The 24,385-nt window shown below is 42.0% G+C and overlaps 1 protein-coding gene across 7 annotated transcripts in view; it reads left to right on the top strand.

Annotated features, from left to right (window-relative positions):
- The window catches only part of CDK14 (cyclin dependent kinase 14), an 895,761-nt gene that overhangs the window by 356,455 nt on the left and 514,921 nt on the right, over positions 1-24,385 (top strand). For all 7 annotated transcript variants that reach the window (XM_033931181.1, XM_033931186.1, XM_033931187.1 and 4 more), the window contains one exon: positions 21,440-21,534. In XM_033931181.1, the coding sequence (XP_033787072.1) occupies positions 21,440-21,534 (95 nt within the window). The remainder of the gene's footprint in view (positions 1-21,439; positions 21,535-24,385) is intronic.

The following is a 24,385-nucleotide window of genomic DNA, read 5'->3' as shown; positions in this document are numbered from 1 at the left end:
TCTATCGATGCAAAAAGTGCATTTGTGCAAACATGCCTGAATGGTCTTAGTTACTTGCAAGTTCATTATTAGGCCTGAATCAAGTCTTACACCTAAGATGGTCAATGACTCGTGCACGGAAAGAACATCATCGATAACGTTAACCTCTGTAGACCACTAATAATCTGACTTTCCCATAAACATTATTTCAGTTTTATTTACATTTAGTTTCAGACTGTTCTCCTATCCACTCTTCAATCTTACACATGTATACAGACAATGATTGGTCAATGTTATTATCCCCACTACCTATTGGGAAGAAAAAAATATCGTCTGCATAAATTCGATATTCAACTCCCAAGGACTCATATAGATTAACTATAGCAGCCATATAGATGTTAAATAAGAGAGCAGAGAGCGCCGAGCCCTGTTGCACTCCTGTCCTGGCCAAATATACTCCTGAAATCTTAGATCCATTCCTTATTTGAAAGGAATGTCCTAATAGGTAAGTTTAAACCAACTGAAAACAACATCTTTCATTCCAAGATTATACAATCTACAGAGCAATTTATGGAGATCAACAGAATCAAAAGCTGCAGATATATCTAAGGACACAAAAAGGGTTGCAGAGCAGAGGCTGCGAACTACAGACCAGTGAGTCTCACATCGATAGTGTGTAAAATCATGGAAACACTAATTAAACGTAATTTAGACACGATCTTGGATGAAGGGAATCTAAGGGATCCTAATCAGCATGGATTCACTGAGGGTAGGTCATGCCAATCCAATCTCATCAGCTTCTTTGATTGGGTAACAGGGAAGCTAGACTCGGGAGAGTCTCTGGACATAGTGTACTTTGATTTCAGCAAGGCTTTTGACAGCGTCCCACACCGCAGGCTTCTAAACAAGATGAAATCGATGGGGTTGGGCTAAACAATAACTGCATGGGTCAATGATTGGCTTAGTGATAGACATCAGAGGGTGGTGGTCAACGGCACCCTCTCTGAAACATCGAAAGTGACCAGCGGAGTGCCGCAGGGCTCAGTCCTGGGTCCACTCCTTTTTAACATATTCATAAGGGACTTGACACGAGGGCTGCAGGGTAAGGTAACATTATTCGCCGATGACGCCAAACTATGCAACATAGTAAGTGAAGGCTGTTTGCAGGATAATATGACACAGGACCTTCTTGTGTTGGAAAACTGGTCCTCAACATGGCAGCTGGGATTCAATGCTAAGAAATGTAAGGTCATGCACCTCGGTAGCGGAAATCCATGCAGAACTTACACCTTAAATGGAGAAACATTGGCTAAGACCTCAGCAGAACGAGATTTGGGAGTAATCATCAGTGCAGACATGAAGGCTGCCAAACAAGTAGAAAAGGCCTCATCCAAGGCAAGACAAATGATGGGATGTATCAATAGAAGTTTTGTCAGCCGGAAACCAGAAGTCATAATGCCACTGTACAGGACCATGGTGAGACCTCATCTGGAGTACTGTGTGCAATTCTGGAGGCCACATTACCGTAAAGACGTGCTTAGAGTCGAGTCGGTTCAGCGGATGGCCACTAGGATGATCTCGGGGCTCAAGGGTCTCTCGTACGAAGAGAGACTGAACAGATTGCAGCTCTACACTCTAGAAGAACGCAGGGAGAGGGGGGACATGATTGAGACATTTAAATACATCACAGGACGTGTCGAGGTGGAAGATGACATCCTTTTTCTCAAAGGACCCTCGGCCACAAGAGGGCATCCGCTTAAACTTAGAGGGGGGAAATTTAGTAGTGACACCAGGAAGTATTTCTTCACGGAAAGAGTGGTGGATCACTGGAACAAGCTTCCGGTGCAGGTGATCGAGGCCACCAGCGTGCTTGACTTCAAGAATAAATGGGACATCTACGTGGGATCCCTACGAAGTCGAGTCATTAGTCATTAGGAACTGGGTCATTAGCATTCAGACTTATTGGGGTGGGTCAGTAGAGTGGGCAGACTTGATGGGCTATAGCCCTTTTCTGCCGTCATCTTTCTATGTTTCTAAGACAAAATGTCTTGTATTGATCCATCCCTAATCGCAGGGTATTTATCAAGGAGATCAAAAGTAATTCAACACTATGATCCTTCCAAAAACCAAATTGATTGGAGTTTAAACAATCAAAATTGATTGGAGTTTAAACAATCAATCTCATGAACAAAATTGCATAACTGTGAAAGAACAATCTTTTCTAAAACCTTTCCAAGATAGGGTACAATAGAGATAGGCCGAAAATTTTTCAAAATACTTGTTTCCAGATTTTTCCGCTTTAAAACTGGTTTAATAGTCAATTGCTTGCAAGCCCCTGGAAAGATCCCACTGGCTGCCTGTCAAAACTTGTATCTCCTTCAGACTATCATGCACAATGTTCCAAATCCTATATGCAAAAACTGCGGATCTGCTCATAAACTCATTTGTCAGTTCCTGGTCTACGTTAACCAGAAAACTGAAATTGCTTCAACTGCTCCTCCTGTCTCCCAAAGGAGTTAAATAAAAACATATATTTGACTCGCTTTTCACATACCTTGGCACCAAGACCTTGAACAACCTCCTGACTGACACCAGGATGGAAACATTTTACAACAGATTCTGAAAAAAAAAAAAACAAAACACCCCAAACAAACAACTCTTTCCTTTCGAAAGCATACATGCAATAGACAACTAACTCAATCCCAACTAAATCCCACACTCTACTCAAGTGCTATACTAGAATAATCATAGAACCTCCATTCTCCCCTGTTTTCTCTATTCATATCTCTGCCTTCCTCAGACTGCTATAATGTAACATATACATTCTGTAATTCTTTATATTGTAAGTCGCCTTGAACCTGTATAAGCATAGCATGACTCAGAAATACTAGATTAGATAAAAATGACATTGAATTATTGAGGGGTAATTTTATATGGATTTTTTTTTAAATGTGAAAACTAGTTTTATATGCAGGAAAAGGATTTTATAAAATTGTGTGACTGCATACACAGGTCCAAATATTAGCCACAATAAAGGTCATGCCTGCTTTTGTGCAATCTGCACATAGCCATCCTGGGGGGTGTAGTTTGGGCAGAGGTAGATTCGTAATGAGTGAGTGTGTGCATGTGTGTGTTAATAAAATAAGCAAGTTCACTCATGGCATATTCAAACAGTTACAGAGCAGGTATGAAGGCATTTAAACAGCACTGCAGTTCAGCCAGAGAGCCCATTGGTCGCTTTTATAAAGATGCATCTTGGGACTTCTCACCTAGGTATTATGTTAGAAAAACTACCCCTTTAGCCTCCAATGTGGTATTTTCATTTCTGTGCTGTTCCTCCAGATCATTGCTAAACTTCTTGCCATTATCATCTCAGCTCTGTCTGCTCTGTAAAGCTGATGCAGTTTCTCAATTTATATTTTTGTTTTAGTACCTCTCTCTATCCCATAGGGAGGACTGATTTATAGGAACCATTTGCTCGGGGTGGGGGGGGGGGGGTGGGGGGGGGGGGGAGAGGACCATTGCACAGTGTTTTAACAGCTCCATCAGATTAAACCATGTGACCCAAAGGACTTCATTGTGCATATGGTCATTTTGGAAGGGAATGAAAGATTACCTCATTGCAATTTGAAATATGATAAATTGTGGAAACCATCTGACATTAGACTCTTTTCTTGGCTTGTATTTTTGATTACTGGTAGAAAGTGCCAAAACTGCTTGCTCATACATATTACTTAGTATGAATAAAGAAATAATTATAAAAGGGACAGCTGTACCAATATTAACAATTAAATAACATTTTATAAGAAACCAATTTCAGACTAAGGGGCGCGGAGGAGTAACCTAATGGTTAGAGCTAAGGATGGAAACCGAGGGGAAATCAGGCTTCAAATCACACTGACACTGTATAATCTAGAAGCAGGTCAGTTGAATCTCCATTGCTTGAGGTACAAATTAGGGCCTTATGTAAAAAGCTGTGCTACCCTTTAGTGATGCAGTTTATTTTTGATTTTCCCATGATAACATTCATCCTGATCCACTTTTCATTTGGGTAGCATGATCGATATGTATTCATTTTGAGCCTGAAGTAAATATCCTACATGCTCATGTGAGGTGAAATGCTGCACTTTACCCTATAGTACTTGTGGCCCAAGTGGGCCTGGTAGCCATTCTCTACCTCAGGCTATCTGGTCCAGCGCCTCCCAGACCCAGATATTCTAAGCCACTGACCATGGCACACCTCGATATGACACCCAGGACATGGAGGCCCTTGGTTAAAGAGCCTGCAGTGTGAAGCTGGAACCCCCATGGACTAATAATACCAAATTCTAAAAATGGTAGCTACTATTCCTTGTGTCAGACTGCAAAATAAGGCAGTGCTTCTATGTTACCTACTGAGATTTCTTTGGTGGTTAGTGGAGAAGTGCTCCTGCCCCATTGGTGCTCTCATTAAAAATTTTGCCCATATCCCTCTAGTTATAGTATTATGGTACATTGCTAAGGGTCAAGTTTCTAAATAAGAGAGCACTCCCTTAGTGGCAATTTGACTTTACCAGTAGTATAAGACTAATGCTAGGGGATTTGGATAGCATTTTGGACCTAGGCACCAACCAGGGATTACTCCTCCCCCATACTAAGCACCAGAAAATCCAACTAGTAGGTGTTGGGGGAGGGGGATCAGGGCATAAAAGGATTCATTGGAGAGGGGTTGGGGATTCCTGTTTTGGGGGTGATCAGGGGATTAGTGGGTACTTACTGGAGACCAAGGGGGATATAGGGGTGGCAGGTTGTTTTGTATACCAGTGGCCCCTTTATAACATAGCAGGCCTGAGTTTGGGACTCCTATCTTTGCATTACTACAGCCAGGAGCAGGTGATGATAGAGATAAATGTGCATTGGGGAATTTGATATATGGGTAAGAATAGGAAGGAGAATTTGGAGTGGATTTGGCTTTGAAGTTCAAGTTTATTGTATTTGATATACCACCTAAGTACCTAGGCAGTTTATATAAAATGAAAACATTTGTACAAATACTTCAAAGGTAACAATATAATATAAAAATCAAAAGAGAGACAAATGAAAAGGACATACTAAAGGTTAAGGATGGATACATAAGAAAGACTGGTAAAAGGATACATCATTTAAAATTTTGGGAGGGGGAAGGACAAACCAAAAGGGTAGGAAAGGAACTAGAAGGTGCAGAGGGTGCAGCTAGAGGCCTGTTGACAAGATATGTTGAGTTGGGTCTAGGATGATTCATTGTGGTCTGTTCAGCGTGGCTGTTTCAGCGATGAATTGTCCACGATGAATCATCCTATTCTGCTAGCAAATCCGTGTGTGACCTTAGGACAAGTCACTTTCACCTCCCCTGCATCCTGCAAGGGGATGATTCAGCAGTATTTTGGGGGACAACGCCCCCCATACCCTCCCCAAATTCTTACTTCACTCTCTCCTCCCTGTTCATGATCAAGCACTTCTCTCTAAACCACTCCTGCTTGATTTTAACTCCTTCACTAAAAAAAAAATTGCTTTCAGAAAGTGAATTAAGAGGACCACAGAAAATGACATGGGGTCAAATTTGTCCCCGTATCTGCAAGATCTCAATATTCCCATCCCGTCCCCACGAGTTCTGTCCCTGTTCCTGTCTCATTCTTGCAAGCTCTGCCTTAACCACACAAGCCTGAAACACTTATGATTGTAAAGTGTTCGCTTGTGCAGATGAGGACAGAACTACAGGAATAGAACGAGGATGGGATGGAGATAGAGAAATTCCATGGGGCAGGTAAAATTTGTCCCCGTGCTATTCTCTGCGGCCTTCTTAATTCATTTTCGGAAAGCAATTTTTTTAGTGAGAGTTAAAATCAAGCAATTTTGTTTAAAAAAAAGTAATAAGACTCGTGTGTGAAAACTTGTCAGAGAGCAGCACCCTTTCTAACTTTTCATTTTCTCAGCCTGCTGTGGTCTGACAAGTATCTTTCATTACAAAAAGGAAGCGATTGGTGATAAAAAAAGAACTTACGGTACTCTGCTTAAGAAAGTAACTGACATAAGAGGGAGTGAGGTGGGGGTAAATGGAGGCAAAATAATAATGCTAAAGCAAGCACAAAATTGGGGAAAAAAAATCCTTTTGCTTTTGGGTCTAGGATGATTCATCGCGGCTACTTGAAGGAGACAATTCAGCATGGCTGTTTCATCGCAGCCGCAATGAAATATCCCACAATGAAACAATTGCGATGAATTGTCCCATTCTGTGTTGGGTTGGGCCTGGTTACTTTATTGGAAGACAGGGAGCTGGTGGCACAGTTAGGTTGTTAGTGTCTGGTTACAGATATTAGACAAATCTGGGGTAGATATTCAGAACAATCCAGTTGGGTTTTCAGGATTTCCCCAATGAATATTCATGAGATCTATGTGCATGCACTGCTTTCAATGCATATTCATTGGGGAAATCCTGAAAACCCAACTGGATTGCGGCCCTCAAGGAGGGACTTTGAGATCCCTGTTATAGACAATGCGCTATTATCTTCTGCCATCTATTCCCCTTCATGCAGCATCTCTCCCTTCCTCCCCTCCATTATCATGTGCAACATTTCTTTCTCTCTTTCCATGCACCATCTCTTCCTGCCCTCCACACTATGTCCGTTTTCCCCTCTCTTTTCTCCATGCATGTCTTCCTCCCCTCCACCATATGCAGGAATTCTCTCTCTCAACCCTTTCTACCTCTTTGTTGCATCTCCATTCCTCTTCGCCAGCCCATGTCCAACAATTCTTCCTCTCTTCCATATGTAGCAGCTTTCTATCCTTTCTATGTCCCTGTGTAGCAGTTTTCCATCCCTCCCTCCCATCCCCCTGTATAGCACCTCTGGTCCCGACTGACACCCCCCCCCCCCCCGGTGAGATTGATAAGGCAATTCCTGGGAAATTTAAAGAAAAAAGAGTTCCCCCCAGATGCACAATGAGGTCTCAGGTCTACCCCCCCAAACCCCCCCCAAAAAAACCCCCAACAACCCTAAACAAATGACAAAAAAAAACTTTCCTCCATAATTGTGTTGATCTTGTCACATCCAGAATGATGATTTTTTATTTTTTTTAGTACAAAAAACATTTTTTAAGCAAAATAAAGTTTACAATTAGCCCTCTTGTGAATTTTGGAATGCAGAGAAATTAGTAAATATCATCCTGATAGTTTTAACTCAGTTTTTAGAAACATATCTGGAGAAATAATAGTATCTACTACACCTTCCTCAGATTGTCCCTCTGGATGGGTAATAATTATTACTTATAAACAATATAGCCACCTGAAGATATATTAGAAATTCTCTCCAATATTTTCTGAATAGTTTCATCGGAGCTAAAGTCCTGCCCATGTTTGGTCAGGAAGTGCACAAAAAAGATGTAAAACTGTACATTGATAAATATATCATGAAGAATGACATTGACGTGTTTGCTGAAGGGGTTAAATCAATCTGAGAAAAAAAAAGTGAAACAGCAAGAGTTTTAAATAGTGCTTGAATCAGAAAGTAAGATAAAATTTACATCTGAAGAACTAACTAAAGAATTATCCCAGCATGTGATGGCCACCTCCGGAAGCTGTGCTTTCTAAGCTTCAGTTTTCAGGAGAAGAAATCAACAAAAGGATTAGTGCCTCGTGTGAGCCATTTGGCAAAAGCTGGAGGAATATACAGGGCAGTGGCGTGAGAAATTCAGAATGCTACAAACTCTCATTTCAAGAAGTTCAAATAGGGTGAAGCAGTATTAGGCTGCAGAGATAGCTGCAGCTGTAAAAGAGAGAGACTTAATACCTTTAAGTGAAAAATGACTTCCCGAGGGTTTTAAAGCTTTTTCCAACTGAGATATAATTTAAGGTCGGGAAAGCTAATGGAATTGGCACGTGCCAAAATGTGACTGTGAAACTAAGAACAATTGCATGAACTCAGAAGATCAGGTTCAATTGCTATCAGATGTAGTGAAGTGGTGTAGTAGTCTTGTTAGTCCACTCTTTGAGATAATATAGAGAAATAAAACAAAACATAAGTAATAAGGGAATACCGTTTGATTGGTCTGACTTTGTGCATTTTTTGATTAGCCGATATCAAACAATTTAAATTGCTGAATGGCTCAATACTATCCATATAATTGTGCGCCAACTTTAGGGTGATTAGATGACAGCCCTAAAAATTATTTGATTGCTTTGGGATTCAGCTGCTGAAGGGACAGTGTCAGCGCAGTCACTGCACTGTGGGCCGGAGTCTACAAATAGCACCAGTATAGACGGCCACCAATCGCGTGTCAATCGTGCAATGGCGCCGTTTGTGCAATCGCGGTTACCTCAAACATAGGTGCTGGAAATGTAGGCCAGGGTTTTTGAGGCCTGCATTTATGGTGCCTATGTTTGACATGAATCGCATCTAAAGTGGTGTCTAAAGGATGCCTAAGGTCGTTTCCAGCATTAACCATTCCTACTTTGATCTTAAGCATCCTTATGCGCTGCTGTAAATGCAATCTAGGTACTGGGTTTGTAGTTTTAAACAATTTTAAGAAGGGTTTTAAATGGCTATGCTGCTTAAGTTAGGCACCTAACTTATGGTGCCATTTATAGATAGGTCTATGTATATATTCAGTGTTGCTACTTATATAAGATAACTGTGCTGAATATATGGATTAACGTCAACTGCTCTCGGCGCTGGCTTGAAATCCATTCTCCTAATTTGTTAGATTTTTCAGATAAATAGAGGTAAGAACAGGTGCCCCTCAATCACTCATACAGCACTTAGCTGACACTCTTGCCTTGGAGCAGGTGTAAATGTGTCTAGCTAGCATGGTGATCAATGTTTAGGCAAAATTCTGCCACTGCGGTTAAAACAAAACCAGATACTCAGCACTGGTACCTAGATACTATCCAGCGCTGAAAATATGGTTCAATTCTGTCCAGTTAGCAGTGATATTCGGATCACTAACCAGATAAAGTTAGAACCAAACCAGGTTGAGTTGGGAAAGCCATTGCTGATCCCTTGAAATCACCTGTGAGAAATGTGATTTTCTTTTTGGGGATCTGACAGGCATTTCTCACTTGGACTGGCTGCTGTCAGAGATAGGATGCTAGGCTCGATGGTCTGACTTAGCGTAGCTTTTCTTATGTCATGTTAGTGAGTAGCACAATTTGCTAACAGTAATTAATATCTTAAGTCTGAGGTGCGTAAGATTTTGATATTGCTAAACTTGGTTGAACTGGTAACAGCGTTTGAGGCTATAATTTGTGTGTGTGTGTGTGTGTGTGCGGAGGGTGTTCTCTGTACAAACGGGAGAGAGGTGAACTCATTCAACATGCCATTGACTCATATTCAAGTCCTAGCGGCTTGATGATATCAAGTTTTCGTAGCAGAATACAGAAGTAGATTGCCAGGCCTTTCTTCTATGCAGTATAAAATCAATGTTGTCGCCATTGTTGCATCAAATGTGATCCACTGCTGCCCAGATAGGTAATACATCATTAGTCTGACATCTCTGCTGAAACCTGTCCAGCTTGGGAGGCCCTGCTGGTAGTGGAACTACAATGGCATAGCTTTTCCAGCCTCATAGATGCGCGCAAACCTCAGTGGCATGGCAAGTCCATGTACCCATGAATGGAGAAATCTTATTGAAATCCTGGGAAATATTGTTTAATTATGGTTTTACCTCCAGTTTCCCAGTTCAGTAGTAAATTGTTTCTTTCAGAATTATACCAGGAGAAAGAAAATTAGTCCTGATGTTATAGTATTAGCACTGGTCTTTGACCTAGGGGCCGTCGCGGGGGCAGACTGCTGGGCACGATGGACCACTAGTCTGACCCAGCAGCGGTAATTCTTATGTTCTTAGAAGAATGAACTGATCAAACATGGATTGCCAATTAAAAGTTATTCAAAACTTTTATTATCAATCCAGCATAGACATGTTTTGAATAACCTTCCTCAAGAGTGAACTGCAAGAGATATACATAGAACATAAAAAATACAAAATCCACATTTGGATCATCTGTCTTTTCATCCATCTTTGGAAGTAGACTTAGAATGAAATCTGTTGGAAATGACAGTGGAGAGGAATTGGTATTTACTTCTGGGAGAATTCTGTGCAAAAATAAACTTCTATGCAGAAATGTAGAAATTTTTGTGTCTGGCCCTTACTTGCCCCTGTCTGAAACTGCAGGTACAAAATCCTTTATCTGAAATTCCAAAAGCCGAAAAGCTCTGAAAACCAAAAATTGATGTGAACCAGAAGTAGTCAGTTTCCCTGATGTAAGAAACACTGAAACCGATGCAGGTACATGTTTCTCCTATTCGCTGAGCAGTCCATTCTTCCTTCACCCTAACATCTCAGGTGGAACTTGTACATTCTTCCTCTCTTGATCCACTTCCCCTTGCCCTGTCTCATCCTCTCAATCCTCCTTCAACTTCTGCCGACTTTTCTTCCTTCAGAGGAAGAAACTGCATGACTTCTGTCCTTAGCCAAGCCTATCACATGCTCTTCTGAACCTATTCCCATCCCTCTTCTCGACCCCATCTCACATACTATTATCCCTGCTATATGTTATATCCTCAACCTATCCATTTTCATGGCAACTGTTCCTGATGCTTTCAAACATGCAGTGGTTAAGCGCGGCTTCTTAAAAAAACACTCACTGGACCCTACCTGCCCATCCAACTATCATCCTGTCTCCATTCTTCATTCCTATCCAAGCTCCTCAAGTGTGCTGTCCTTCGTCGCTGCCTTGACTTCTTTCATCTTGACAGACTTTTGATCCTCTACACTATGGCTTTTGACACTCCACTCCACAGAGACTGCCCTTAACAAAAGTCTGAAGTGACAAGTTTCAAGTTTATTAGGTGTTTTATATATTGCCTATCAAGGTTTATCTAAGCGGTTTTACAATCAGGTACTCAAGTATTTTCCCTATCTGTCCTGGTGGGCTCACAATCTATTTAATGTACCTGGGGCTATGGAAGACTGAGTGACTGGCCCAAGGTCACAAGGAGCAGTGTGGGGTTTGAACCCACAATCCCAGGGTGCTGAGGCTGTAGATCCAACCACTGCCCCACACATTCCTGGCCAGATGTAAGGGCCTTTATCCTTATCTTTCTTGACCAGTCTGCTACTTTTGATAACTGTTAATCATTACTTACTCCTTTTTACACTGTCCTTATTTGGATTCCTTAAATCTGTGCTCTTCTGGTATGCCTCCAACATCTCCCATTGCACCTTTAGTTTTTCGCTGGTGGGTCCTCCTGTGCTGCTATTAAGCTATAGTGGTTGATGTACCCCAGGGCTTTTTCTTAGGACCTCTTTCTTTGATGCCCTGATCTCCTCCCATGGCTTCCATTATCATCTATATGCTTGTGATTCCCAGATCTACCTCTCTACATCCGAAATTTCTCCTAAATGCAAGTCTCAACCTGTCTGGCTGATATTGCTGCCTGGATGTCCTGCTGCCACCTGAAACTAAGAGCTAGAATACTCCCAAGCCCCAAGGCGAAAAACTGTGATCAGGGGTAGAGACCGCCCACGAGGAGAAAGAAGGAACTAAAGTGTTCCACTATAAATAACCTAAGAAAATATAACTTAGAATTGTGTAGAGAGCCCTCAGTCACACAGCCACCTCCGAATGGAGGCAAAGGCTGTCACTGGCATACACCAAAAGGTGTCAACTGTGAAACATCCTTGGGCTCTCAGTGAATTTAGTGCAAAATAACACAAACAGTGCTTAAAGTGCTTACTTAATCTTCACTCATAGTGAGTAGTCTCTACCCCTGATCCAGGGGGGCTAGCAAAACAAAACACAAGTGTCCAAATTCAACCAGCAAAATTTAAAGAAGGTACTTAGCTTCTTCAAAAAGGCGATCAGGGTATCACCACACGTCCTACGGGACTCCGTTTCGGGGGAGTACTCCCCCTTCCTCAGGAACAGCTGACGCTGGGCAGGAGCCGGTCAATCTTACGGCTGCTGCTTGAAAGCAATAGAAGAAAATGGCGCTTGACCTGAAACTAAACATGTCCAAGACTGAACTGCTTCTCTTTCCTCCTTAGGTGTCTGAGCCAATCAGAGCCTTAGGCCCCTCCCCGTGCATCCCAGGATACACCGGGGAAGGCAAGGCCTGCTATTTTGGTGGGCCTGTGAATAGGAGGGACTGGACGTCCCTTCTACTGTCTACCTGTTGAGCAGGTATGGGGTGTATGTGGGGGTGATGTGGGGCATCCAGTAGCAGGAGAGAGTGGGCATCCCTCCTGCCTCTATTTTGGTTCTGGGAGTTGTTGGGAGGGACAGTTTTTTTAATTTAATGGGAACAGATGTTGTGCGGGTGTAACACATGAAAAAAAAAATAATAGTGCGGGTGCATATAAAAAAAAATAATTTAAATAAAGGCTAACTTCCCCAAAAAGCTGAGGGGCAGGAGGCTGCTTCGGGGCTTCCCCTGCAGCTCAGCTGTTTGGAATTCTCTGCACATGTGTTGAGTCCATTTTCCAATGATTGGTGGGGTGGGATTAGGGTAGACATCTGACTCAACTCATTTGCAGGGGAAGCCTTTGGAGCAGCCAAAAAAATTGGCCCACCGCAACCTGCAGCGTAACAATCATGTTTTGTGCATCTAGTCCTTAGTGAAGAAAAATATTCTCAAGCTACTTTTGTGTTCCCTGATTTATCCAGACCAACTCAATTACGTCAAAAAGCCTTCCTATTGCTTAAACTGAAGGTTTCGGCAATTGGGAGAACATTCTTTCTTAAGTTTCCATGTAAGTGTCTGATCACATATGAAGAAAATTTATTTATTCATTAGAGCCATATTTCATTTAGAAAATTTCTTGTCTAATAAATCTTTAGTTTCAAAATAAATATTGTATTACAGACTTTAAGGGTTTGGGGTTAATTTGAACTCAGTTATGTGAATTTGAATGTTTTCTGATTTCTTTATTTTTTTGAGACTCAGTAGTTCTGGATGTTGTCACCCTTAATGTGGCCTTGAAATTGAGTTTTCTTCATATCATTTGCTGATTGATATTGATATCATGTTTTTTTTTTCTCTCTGATTTCTGTATTGATATATAGAAAATATTAATAAAAGAATTACTACTGCTGCTTTATCATTTCTATAGCGCTACCAGGCAAACACAGTGCTGTACACCAGACATGGAAGAGACAGTCCCTGCTTGAAAGAGCTTACTATCTAGTTATGACAGACAAGCTGAACAAAATGATGCATCTGTACTCAATGCTCAGGAACCACTCAGAGAGTGGTTGACACCTGGAATGCCCTCCCAGATGAGATTATTGCGGAATCGACCGTCCTAGGCTTCAAGAGCAAACTAGATGCATATCTCCTTAAGAGAGGCATGTAAGGATATGGTGGACTATAAATTACGACAGGTGTACACCTGGCAGGGCCTCCGCGTGTGCGGATCGCTGGACTTGATGGACCGAAGGTCTGATCCGGAGATGGCATTTCTTATGTTCTTATGTTCTTATGTTCTCAGGTGGAGAATTACAGAGGGAATGATAAGACAGATATGGGTGCTTAGCAGGTGGGTTGGAGTTAAGAATTGAAAGCAGTTTCAAAGATGTGAGCTTTGAGCATGGATTTGAATACTGCTAGAGCCAGAGCCTGACATACTGAGTCAGGCAGTTTGTTCCAGGCATAAGGTGCAGCAAAGTAAAAGGGATGGAATCTGGAGTTGGCCATGGAGGAGAAGGGTACAGAGAAGAGAGACTTGCCTGATGAGGAGCTCCCGGTGAGGAGTATAGGGAGATTTGAAAGAAGAGATATACTGAGGAGCTGTGGAGTGAATACACTTGTAGGCCATTAAGAGAAGTTTGAACTGTATGCAGAAATGGTTAGGGAGTCAATGAAGTGACTTGAGAAGAGGTGTAGTGTGGGCATAGCGACACTGGCAGAATATGAGGCATACAGCAGTGTTATGAACAGATTGAAGGGGAGAGAGATGGTTTAGTGCAGGGATCTCAGAGTCCCTCCTTGAGGGCCGCAATGTGAACAGTCGGGTTTTCAGGATTTCCCCAATGAATATGCATTGAAAGCAGTGCATGCACATAGATCTCATGCATATTCATGGGGAAATCCTGAAAACCCGACTGGATTGCAGCCCTCAAGAAGGACTTTTAGACCCCCTGGTTTAGTGGAAGGCTACTGAGAAGCAGGTTACAGTAATCCAGGTGAAAGTAGGAATGATGTAACAATGACGTGTTTGAAGGCACTGGGCACAGTTGCGGTGGAGCATGATAGGTTGAGATTATGCTAGAGGGGATGACAGTAGGAGAGTGCTTCTGCTGTAGATCTCTCAAACTCATTCCCATGGTTTTTCTCCTGAAACTTGATGTGTCACTCCCCCAGATCTCTTCCCCTCCCTCCCACAAATACCCCTGAGCTTAGCCTTTCTCTCTCTCCCCCCTCCATAAGACACACATTCTCCCAGCTCTCTCCAGAAAACACAACCCCACACATCTAATCTAATCTAGGGCTCCTTTTACAAAGGTACACTAATGGATTTAGTGTACCTTAATGACAGGTCCCCCTAGTTACTTATAGACTCCTCCTACTCAAAAGACTTCAGAGTGGTTCAGAAAAGATTAACTAGAAAAAAAACCCTGGCAATTACAAAGGAAACAAACAAATCTTAAGAATAACAATAATACTAGGTAAAAAAAAATCTAGCTCCTCTTTCCCGCCTCCTTCCTGCACAGCCTCCCTGCTATGAGACAGACTATGGTATTTTCCCTTAACCCTGGAGTGTATTTCAACTCTGGGTCACTATAGAGCCTGTAGTTCAAATACTTCACTCTTCTAAGCGGTAGAGTAGGATGAGGATGTGGTCTAACATTCAGCTGCATTCTTCCTCCTTCACTTTTATAAATTTTTTTATAAAAGTCTGTCCTGCAGTGGTTGTTGGGAGAAAGGCAGCATGTGCTACACAGGTGGTAGGGAAAAGGGCTAGAGATTTTGGAGTGGATGAGTAGCCTAATGATTACCGCCCCCTTCCGGTAATCGCCTGACCTTAGCCCGGCTCATCTCCTCCTTCTTGATCACTTCTTTCCCCCCTCTCTTCTACCCTCCTCCTTCTTCATCTGCCAAACTCGGCTAATTATGTTTTAAACGTGATATATTGTTGTAAATCAGTATGTCAATGCAGATCCTAACCTAATTGATGTAAACCGCCTAGAACTCGTTGGGTATGGCGATATATAAGAATAAAATTATTATTATTATTATTATTATTAGTGCATTGGGCTAAGAGCCTGGGGCAATGGGTTCAATTCCACTGCAGCTCCTTGTAACTCTGTCCAAGTCACTCAACCCTGCGTTTCTCCAGGTATTAAAAAAACCCCAAAAAGCAGTACCTTAGATTGTGGGTCCACTAGGGTCAAAGAAAGTACCTACAAATAATAAATATAAACTTCTTTGGTCGTAGCACAGAAATGCAATATATCAAATTAATGACCCCTTTTACTCCTGTACTGTACTAGTGTGACCTGGCATAACTGTTGTCATGTAAATGCGGCAAGAGCATGCATAATGTATACTATTCTGTAAGTGGCAGCAGTGCCCACGCCCCCACCCCCTGCTTTTCTCAATGTCGTAGAAAAATAATTAAAAAGGGACCCATCTGGTGGTCTCAACATCAATTCCCAATGCAGGCCAGAACGGGGGTGGGGGATGGGGTGGGGATATGTGTGTCAGAATTTCATAAGGAGCATTGGTATGTGGCCCCCAATTGAGAACTTGCACTACAGTGACTTGGGTAAATGAACTGAGGGAATCTAAAATACCCCTCCCCCAAGGTAATTGTAGTTGAAAATTGATGATAATGTAATTTGGTTCTGGTTGAGCTCGGAGTCCAGACAAAACTGAAAACACTGTACAAGAGAAAGAATGAATAGAAGAATATTTCAACTCCAGCTGCTTCTTTCTTTTTTTTTTTTTTTCACATAGAAATCTTTTCTGGTTGAAACTACTTACATAAACCTGAGAAATGAGTGTCTTGACCGTACAAAACCTCCTTAACCATTGCTATTCTGAATAAGAATCATGCCCTGAATGTGGATTCTTTTTTTTAACTCAAACATAATGGGCTATAGTTACATGCGTGTTCCAGTCTTTGGGGAAATGAATGGAAAATGTTGCCATCTGTTTTACAGGATAAAATACAGTGCCTAAGACACAAACCTTGCATATTACATGTTGCCCCAGGCAAAACCTCAGAAAATGCTTGGTGCCTTTATGTGTCCACTGTGACACCTTGTGCACATTCCAGGCTTTCTTTCTTGATTAGGCAGTTATTGTTGCTGCTATCTTTTTATTTCCTTGAAATGGGCTTGCAGGAGGCCCGATCTGAATTAAGTTCTTGATTTTTCATAAAATGTTTGCTGTTCACATTCCTTTCTGGAATATACTTTCTAAATAAATGACAGTGACTGATGCTAATTGTCCTTCTGTAAGGCAATTTATGCCACTAACCACAATAGAATATTGGGATAGGCAGAAATAGACATGTTTTAAATAGTTACCTCTGACCACAGCAGTGGCTGCTACGACGAGCCTCCCTTGTGTATCTGTGACATATGTTAGAGTGCTGATAGCTTCTCCTGGCTGCCTGCTGCCTCTCAGTGGATGACTTCAGCGTGCTTAATTCCCCTTGTGAAAAGGTCTGCACATGTATGCCACATCAGAATTCAATAGGACACTTTGTAGATATGCCTAACTGCTTGTCTCTCTGCATATCTGCTCTCTGTGTTCTGCTAAAAGCAAACAATTTCTTTTGTTTAATTGCAAATGGAAAATGTCAGAAAAAAGCGTACATATTTCAGGTTTCCCATACCAAACGCATATCTGTGGTGAATAGGGCCCTAAGGGTATGCTGTGTATGACGTGTTCCCAATAAGCCTTCTCTCCAAGCATATAAGATACATAGCTCTGTGTTATATCGTGTTATATCTTATTACACTTCTCCCTCCGTATTCGCGGTTTCAGCATTCGCGGTTTCGATTATTCACAGTTTTTAGCTTGCTGGCTCTTCCCCCCAAATTACATCAGCTTGCATAGAGAAACCGCTGATTCCAAGCGTTTACAGAGAAAATCGCCGATTCCCAGCACTTTCTTCACCCCGTTTTGCCTCTCCTTCAGGAACAGACCAGGTCTCCCACCATGTTATTCGCGGTTTCACCATATTCACGATGGTTTATAATAGAAAACAGCGAATAATATATGAAAAAGTTATGCGCGTTTTTTCTGTATTTACAGTTCTGTTAATCCCCTATCACAGCGAATATGGAGGGAGAAGTGTATAACATTTATCTGTCTCCAGTACTGAGTATGTTTTATGAGTAACTACCGTTAATGTGTGTTGCAAATGACTTTTTAACTGTTTTGTAACAGAAGCACCCTGATTAATAATGTACCAATGTATTTGTTTCTTTCTGCGGTGTATGAATAGTTCATTCTCACCTTCTTTTACTAACGTATAGCGGTGGGTTTTAGCGCTGGCAGCGGCAGTAACTGCTCCGATGCTCTTAGAATTCCTATGAGCATTGGAGCAGTTACCGCCGCTGCTGTCGCTAAAACCTGCGCTATGCGTTAGTTAAAGAGGCGGGTATATATTTTAAAGCACTGTTTCTCAACTCGGTCCTGGAGTATCCCCTTGCCAGTCAGGTTTTCAGGATATCCACAATGAATATGCATGAAAGAAATCTGCATATAATGGAGGCAGTGTATGCAAATCAAGTTTATGCATATTCATTGTGGATATTCTGAAAACCTGACTGGCAAGGGGGGTACTCCAGGACCGAATTGAGAAGCACTGTTTTAAAGGATAAATTAGTTAATTTCTTTTAATACACAGAGTAGATAGAGTGTATGAGAATTTTATTTCTGAAGTAAATAGAGTTTCAAGTTTTGTTCATGTTTTCAATAAAAATCAAGAGAAAAAAGACCAGATGATAGAAGTCTGCATTTATGTTTGTTATTCTTTCCAACCCTGAAGAAGTTGGAAAGAATTATACAAAAGGGATTGAGAATGTCTTGTATCTGTCTGACCGGGGGTAAAATAATTCTCCAAACATTCAATGAAATAGGATGATATTTACAGAATGAATATGAAAATGGGCCAAATTGGACTGGGAGATCCAGAGAATAACCCTTCTCCCCCTAAAAAAAAAAAGAATTTATATGGGAGAATGAGTTCTAGCTTCTATAGCTCAAAAACACTAATGGAATGGGATGAAACTTGGCATGTAGGAAAAACTGATAAAAAGACACATTGAGTTCAAAAGTGAGCCAAATTGAAGTGAAGGTTCCAGAGAAATATGTAAGCCAGCTCCCCACCCCCCCGACCTCCCCTCCAAAAAAAAAAGGCCTAATGCATTTCTAAGGAAGAAAGATTTAGAGCTTCTGTAGCACAGAATTTATAGAGAGCAGGGTAAAGCAGTAATATCATATATACAGAAATATAAACCGAGATTTTTGGGTCACAAAAATGCCCCCAAATGGGGGTCTTGGTTTATATTTGAGCCACCACCTGACCACTTGGTACAGCTGTCCTCGTCCTGCTGAACTACAGGGGTGTCCTCCCGAGCAGCTATGCACAATACATGCAACCTCCCCAGAGCTACTATCCACATACATGCCCCCAGCCCCTAGATCCCCATATACCCGTTGGTGCCACTGCAGCAGATTTGCTGACCTCCATGCACCCCCCCAGATCTCATACACTTGTGGATTGTGCTTCCACCAAACTGTTGAACTGGGTGGGGCCTTGAGTATCTGCGCATGCTCAAGGCCTGCTGGTTCCTGCCTTATCTGAGAATCTCAGAGGGGGTGGGAGCTGGCAGACCTCGAGCATGAACAGATGCTCAAGGCTCCACCCAATTCAACATACAGTGGATCAGCCGCTGCAGAACCTATGAGTGTAAGGAGGTCAGCAGATCTGCAGCGGCAGCAGCTCCAGCAGGTATTTGGAGGTAAGTGACTCAGGACATGGGTGCATGTATTGTGGATAGAAGCTCCGGGGTGTGTGCTATGGATAGCGGCACCCCTCCCTCATAGGCAAGATAGTGACCAGTGGTGTACCGGGGGTAGTGGGGTTTTCGCCCTGGGTGCTTCAGCACCATTGTCGTTGTCGAGAACCTCTTTCCATCAGCAGCAGCAGTGTTCCCGATTCACTGTTCTTGGTGTCAGGCCTTCCTCTCTGCCAGGTCCTGCCTTTGTGGAAACAGGAAGTACACAGGATCTGGCAGAGAGGAAGGCCCAACACTGACAAGAGCAGTGAATTATGAAGGTTGTGCTGCAGACAGGCTGCTGACAAAGAGAGAGAGAGAGGGGGGAGAGGGAGAGAAATGCTGCACCCAAATGGAGAGAGAGAGGGAGGGAGGGAGATAGGGGGAAGGGAAAGGAACAAAAGAGAGATGCCAGCCCATGGGGAAAAGAAGGATAGAGGGAAAGGAAGGAGATGTCGGACCATGGAGGAGGAGAAAGAGATGCCAGGGCTTGGGGGGGAGGGAAGGGAAGGAGACAGTGATGCCAGACCAGGGAGAAAGGAGGGAGGGAAAGGAAAGAGAGGAGATACCAAAGCATGGAGGGGGAGGGAGAGAGGGAAGGAGAGGAGAGAGATTCCAGGGCATGAGAAGGGAGGGAAGGAGACTGAGATGCCAAACCATCAGGCAGGGAGGGAGAGAAAGGAGATTCCAGAGCAAGGAGGGAGAAGGAAAGATGGACAAAGAAGAGAGGAGATAGATTCCAGGGTATGGGGGAAAAGAAGCAGATGCTAGACCATGGGGTGAGTTGGGGTGGGAAGGAAGGAAAGAAAGAAGGGAGAGATACCAGAGCATGGGGAGGGAGTGGAGACAGAGAAAAATGGAATGGAGAGTGAAGAGAAGATGAAGAAAGCAGAAACTAGCAACACACACCTGCAACAAGCACAGTGCCAGCTGCGGAAACCTTGAGAGAATACATACACGTGTTTGCCATAGAAGCCAACTTTTCAAAATGATTAGGGGTACTCGACGTGACTCGTCACAAATTACCAAGTCCATTTAAAGGAAATTAAAGTATTGTGAACACATCTGGCTAAGGCTGTATTTAAATGAAGAGCACAGCAATTGATGATACACAGGGAGGACTTGTGGGTATAAAAATGCTAGTGGTAGTACTACAAGTCTCACTAGTCTCTCTTTCTCCCCAACCCAACTTATCGCCACAGTTTACCATCCTATTTCCAGCCCATCTACATTCTACACCACACTCATGTTCCCAGTATACCCTGGTCCATCTATCCCGCTCCCAGCCAGTCCTCAACAGTCCCTCTTCCCTACCTAACCTGTGTACACCATATACTTCCTTTTTACTTACTTCATCTTTACTTCTTTCTCAGTCCCTCCCTGCCTTAATATCTTCTTCCTCATCTCATCTTCTTCTTCTGTTTTTCGCTCACTTCTTTCTCCAATGCAGTTTGACTTTTGTTTTAGGATAGGATGCTTAATATCCAACCCCATACCTACTCCACTCCACCATTCTATACTTCTCTGCTCTCTGCTTCCTCCTGACATGACTTGCCTTACCCCTCCTTCTCCCTTTGGGGGTTCCCTCTCACTCTTCCTTGTTTTTTTACCCCTCCCCTGCAGGCTAGGCTCACCCATCCCTCATACTTTCTAAGCAGATTCATGATTAAAGGAAAAGGAAGAAAGGGTACTACTCTAAATAGATCAGCACAGAAGAATCTTAAAAAAATCAGCAGACAGTTGATTTTTATTATTATCTGCTAGACGTCCAGGAAATTGGTTTTGATTATCAGCATATGTGACTAGATCGTCCAGGTGCTGACTTGGGTAGAGATGGTGGAGAAAAACACTGTATCTGAACTCGATAGCGTGGGGCAGGCACATGGGATCTCTTAGGGAAAGGAGGAAATAGTGGATGGGCAGGCTAGATGGGCCATTTGGCCTTTATCCGTCTTCATGTGTTTCTGTGTTTCTGTAAGAACAGAGCCTTAGATTATGATAAAATACATGTCCATTTTGGATGGATCTCATTCAAGGGATGATAGTGATGGCTATTTATTGAGTTTTTGTAGCCCTTTGTTGTTTGCTAAATATAATTAAAAATATAAGAACCCCTCCCCCCCACACACAAACCCCTAATGTGTGCCTTGTGTATTGTTTACTAGAAGGGATTCTCCCACAGGGAAAGTTAGACAGCTGGATTAATGAATTTATTGTTTGGATACAAGGAAAGACTGCCATTAGAATGGGCTGCAGTATTGATGATTTAAGAATGAATAAGGACCTTTGAGACCAATGAACTCCCCTTGAGTATGATGACCATGTAAATCCATTACAGAGAAGATAATGCACGCTCAGACATTACGAAGACATGTTCTGCGTTTTATTACTCTGGTAGAGTAACTTGTCTTGTTTGCTCCCTTTGGTTTTCAGCTTCACTTTTGAAGGGATTGAAACATGCCAACATTGTGCTACTCCATGATATAATTCATACCAAGGAGACACTGACTCTTGTTTTTGAATATGTGGTAAGTAAAAATTGTTTGTGATACTTTCTGAACTGAATAAATCTTAATAATAATGTATTTAGAGTTGACAACATACACAAGCATACTGTGCAATACATTTTGTCAACACTGAGTTTTGCCCCAAAGAGCTTGTTATCTAACTGGATATCTGAGCCACAGGGAGACAATGACTTGCCCAGGATCATTCAGAGAGAGTCTGTGGCAGAGGCAGGACTTGAATTCCAGGTCACTTTCTCTTATGTTCACTTCCTTTTATCCAAAGAGATACTCAATATGGGTATCTTCGATCTGTGGCAAAGGCTGCTGTATAGCTAAAGGCTACTGTGTGTCACTATAAAAGGGCAAAATGTTTACAGCTTGGGGAGGAGGGAGATGGCCCAGAAGCTGCATAATCTGTAAAGAAAATTAAAGGGAGCAGAAACCAGGATTTGTGCTTGGGTTTTTTTGTGTGTTGGACTTTATTTTATAATTTTTAGAATATAAGAATAGCCTTACTGAGTCAGACCAATGGTCCAAGCCCAGTAGCCTATTTGCACTGTGGCCAATCCAGGTCTCTAGTACCTGGCCAAAACCTAAAGAGTAGCAACATTCCATGCTACTGATCCAGGGTAAGCAGTGGCTTCCCCCATGTCTTTCTCAATAACAGACTATGGACTTTTCCTCCAGGAACTTGTCCAAACCTTTCTTAAAACCAGCTACGCTATCCACTCTTGAACTTTAGCCCACCCAAATATTTCAGAATCTTACAGTTGCTCATATTCAATTGTTATACCATCATTTTTCCTTCTCCTTGCCTCCAGTGGCTCTAGTACACTTCATATTGCTTACCTTTCCCAATCCCCTTCCCTATTACAAATCCTTACACATATGAAATCTGTTGTCTGTATTTTCCAGCTGAACACCCATTCTATTTTCTATCCTGAGTACTGCTCTTATAGTTCAAAATATTGTAACTCTGGCCCATTCCTAACTTCTATCCCTAAGATCATCTCTACGTCTCCTCATACGCATCTCCTCTTTTTAATTCAACATCAACTCCAATTCTGCTCCTCCAATAAAGGTTTCGCTTCATCTGTACACTACCAGCCGTAAGTCCTCCAACATTATCTCTGACCCCTTCTTCCTAACTCTCGTCTCCTCTTTTCTTGTTCCCTGTGGAATGCCCACTCAGTTTCCAATAAACTTTCCTTCCTTCATAATCTTTCTCTCTTGTTCACACCATTCTTCTTGCTTTGAATGTAACAGCTTTCTCCTCAGGTTCTGTTACTAATCTAATCTAATCTGACATGAGCATTTATATTCCACTTAACCAAGTGAAGACTCACAAAAAGATTGGGCAATAGTCCCAAGAGGATATTAATCATATTATAATACAAAAACCTAAAAAATCTTAAAAGTAACTTAATAAGTACTGTTCAAAAGGTAAGATTTCAAAAAGCATCTAAAAGTATAATGGCAGTCATAAGAAGGCTATGCATTGCCATACTGAGACACTGAAGGTGTATTAAGCCCAATATCCTGTTTCCATCAATGATCAATCCAGGTCACAAATACCTGGCAAGATCCCAAGGAGTAAACAGATTTTATTCTGCTTATCCTAGAAATAAGCAGTGGATTTTCTCAAGTCTATCTTAATAATGGCTTATGGACTTTTCTTTTTAGGAAAAGTTGACTCCCCTAAGAATGCGCAACCTGTTCCATTATTCAGGTCCTCTACCTACAATTGAACCTTGATTTATTATAGATTTCTGGCACAAAGAATTTGATAGAATTGTTAAATGAATTTCCTGTGGTGAATGTAAGGATTTGGCTGAGGAATAAAGACAAAACCGATGCACAAAGATAGTTTAGGGTGAAACTGTATAAAACTTTGAAAATAAGTAATAGAAGCTTAAACTAAAATTCTGGCTTTTAAAGGAAGCCAATGTAATCTTACAAGAAGTGGGGTGGCATTACCCTCAAAATCTAGTTTGGTAGCTGCTTTCTGCACAATTTGAAGTTTATGTAGCTGAAGGTCAGAAAGGCGGGATCTAAGGAACCTTGAAGAATGGTCCAGTAATTGGCAACTAAGATTTAATGTTTAAAAAATGCAGAGTCATGCACTTGAAAAATCCCAAGAGAATATAGGGACGAAGTACTTCTATGTTTGAAAGAGGAGTGAGATTTTTTTTTTTGGGGGGGGGGGTGACTGTGTCTGATGATCTTAAGGTGACAAAAGTGATAGAAAAGGCGATGGTCAAAGCAAGGAAGATGCTTGGGTGGATAGGGAGAGGAATGGATGGTAGGAAAAAGGAGGTGATAGTATAAGTTTCTAGTGAGACCCCATTTGGAATACTGTGTGCAAATTCTGGAGACTGCACCTTCAAAAACAATATAAATAGGAGGGAGTTGGTCCAGAGGGCTGCTACAAAACTGCTTGGTTGTCTTTGTCATAAAGCATATGGGGACAGACTTAGAGACCTCAATATGTATACTCTGGAAGAAAGGCGGGAGAGAGGGGATATAATAGAGACGCTTAAATATGACTGTTCCTGTTTTCCAGGTCTTGCCACATCTGGATAGGTAGAACCGACGTTTCAGCTATCATTCTGTGGCTTTCTTCAAGGTGTGCTGTGAGGACTGCAATTTGTCTTAATATATATATAGTGGGTCCACTGACTTGATTGAGAACAGAGAGGACCGTTGTCATGAATTTGAATTTTGGTGGGAGAGTTCATTGGTCACAAATGTGAAATGTGGTGGGAAAGTCTGTTGGTCTTAGATTTTAATTTTGGCAGAAAAGTTAGTTGGTAACACAAATTTGAATTTTGGCGGGAATGTCCAATGGACACAGTTTTAACAGACGTTTATA

Source organism: Geotrypetes seraphini, chromosome 2 (genome assembly GCF_902459505.1).
Source record: "Geotrypetes seraphini chromosome 2, aGeoSer1.1, whole genome shotgun sequence".
Taxonomy (NCBI): Eukaryota; Metazoa; Chordata; class Amphibia; order Gymnophiona; family Dermophiidae; genus Geotrypetes; species Geotrypetes seraphini.
Note: the sequence above shows the minus strand (reverse complement) of the source record. Positions and strands in the feature narration are given on the sequence as shown.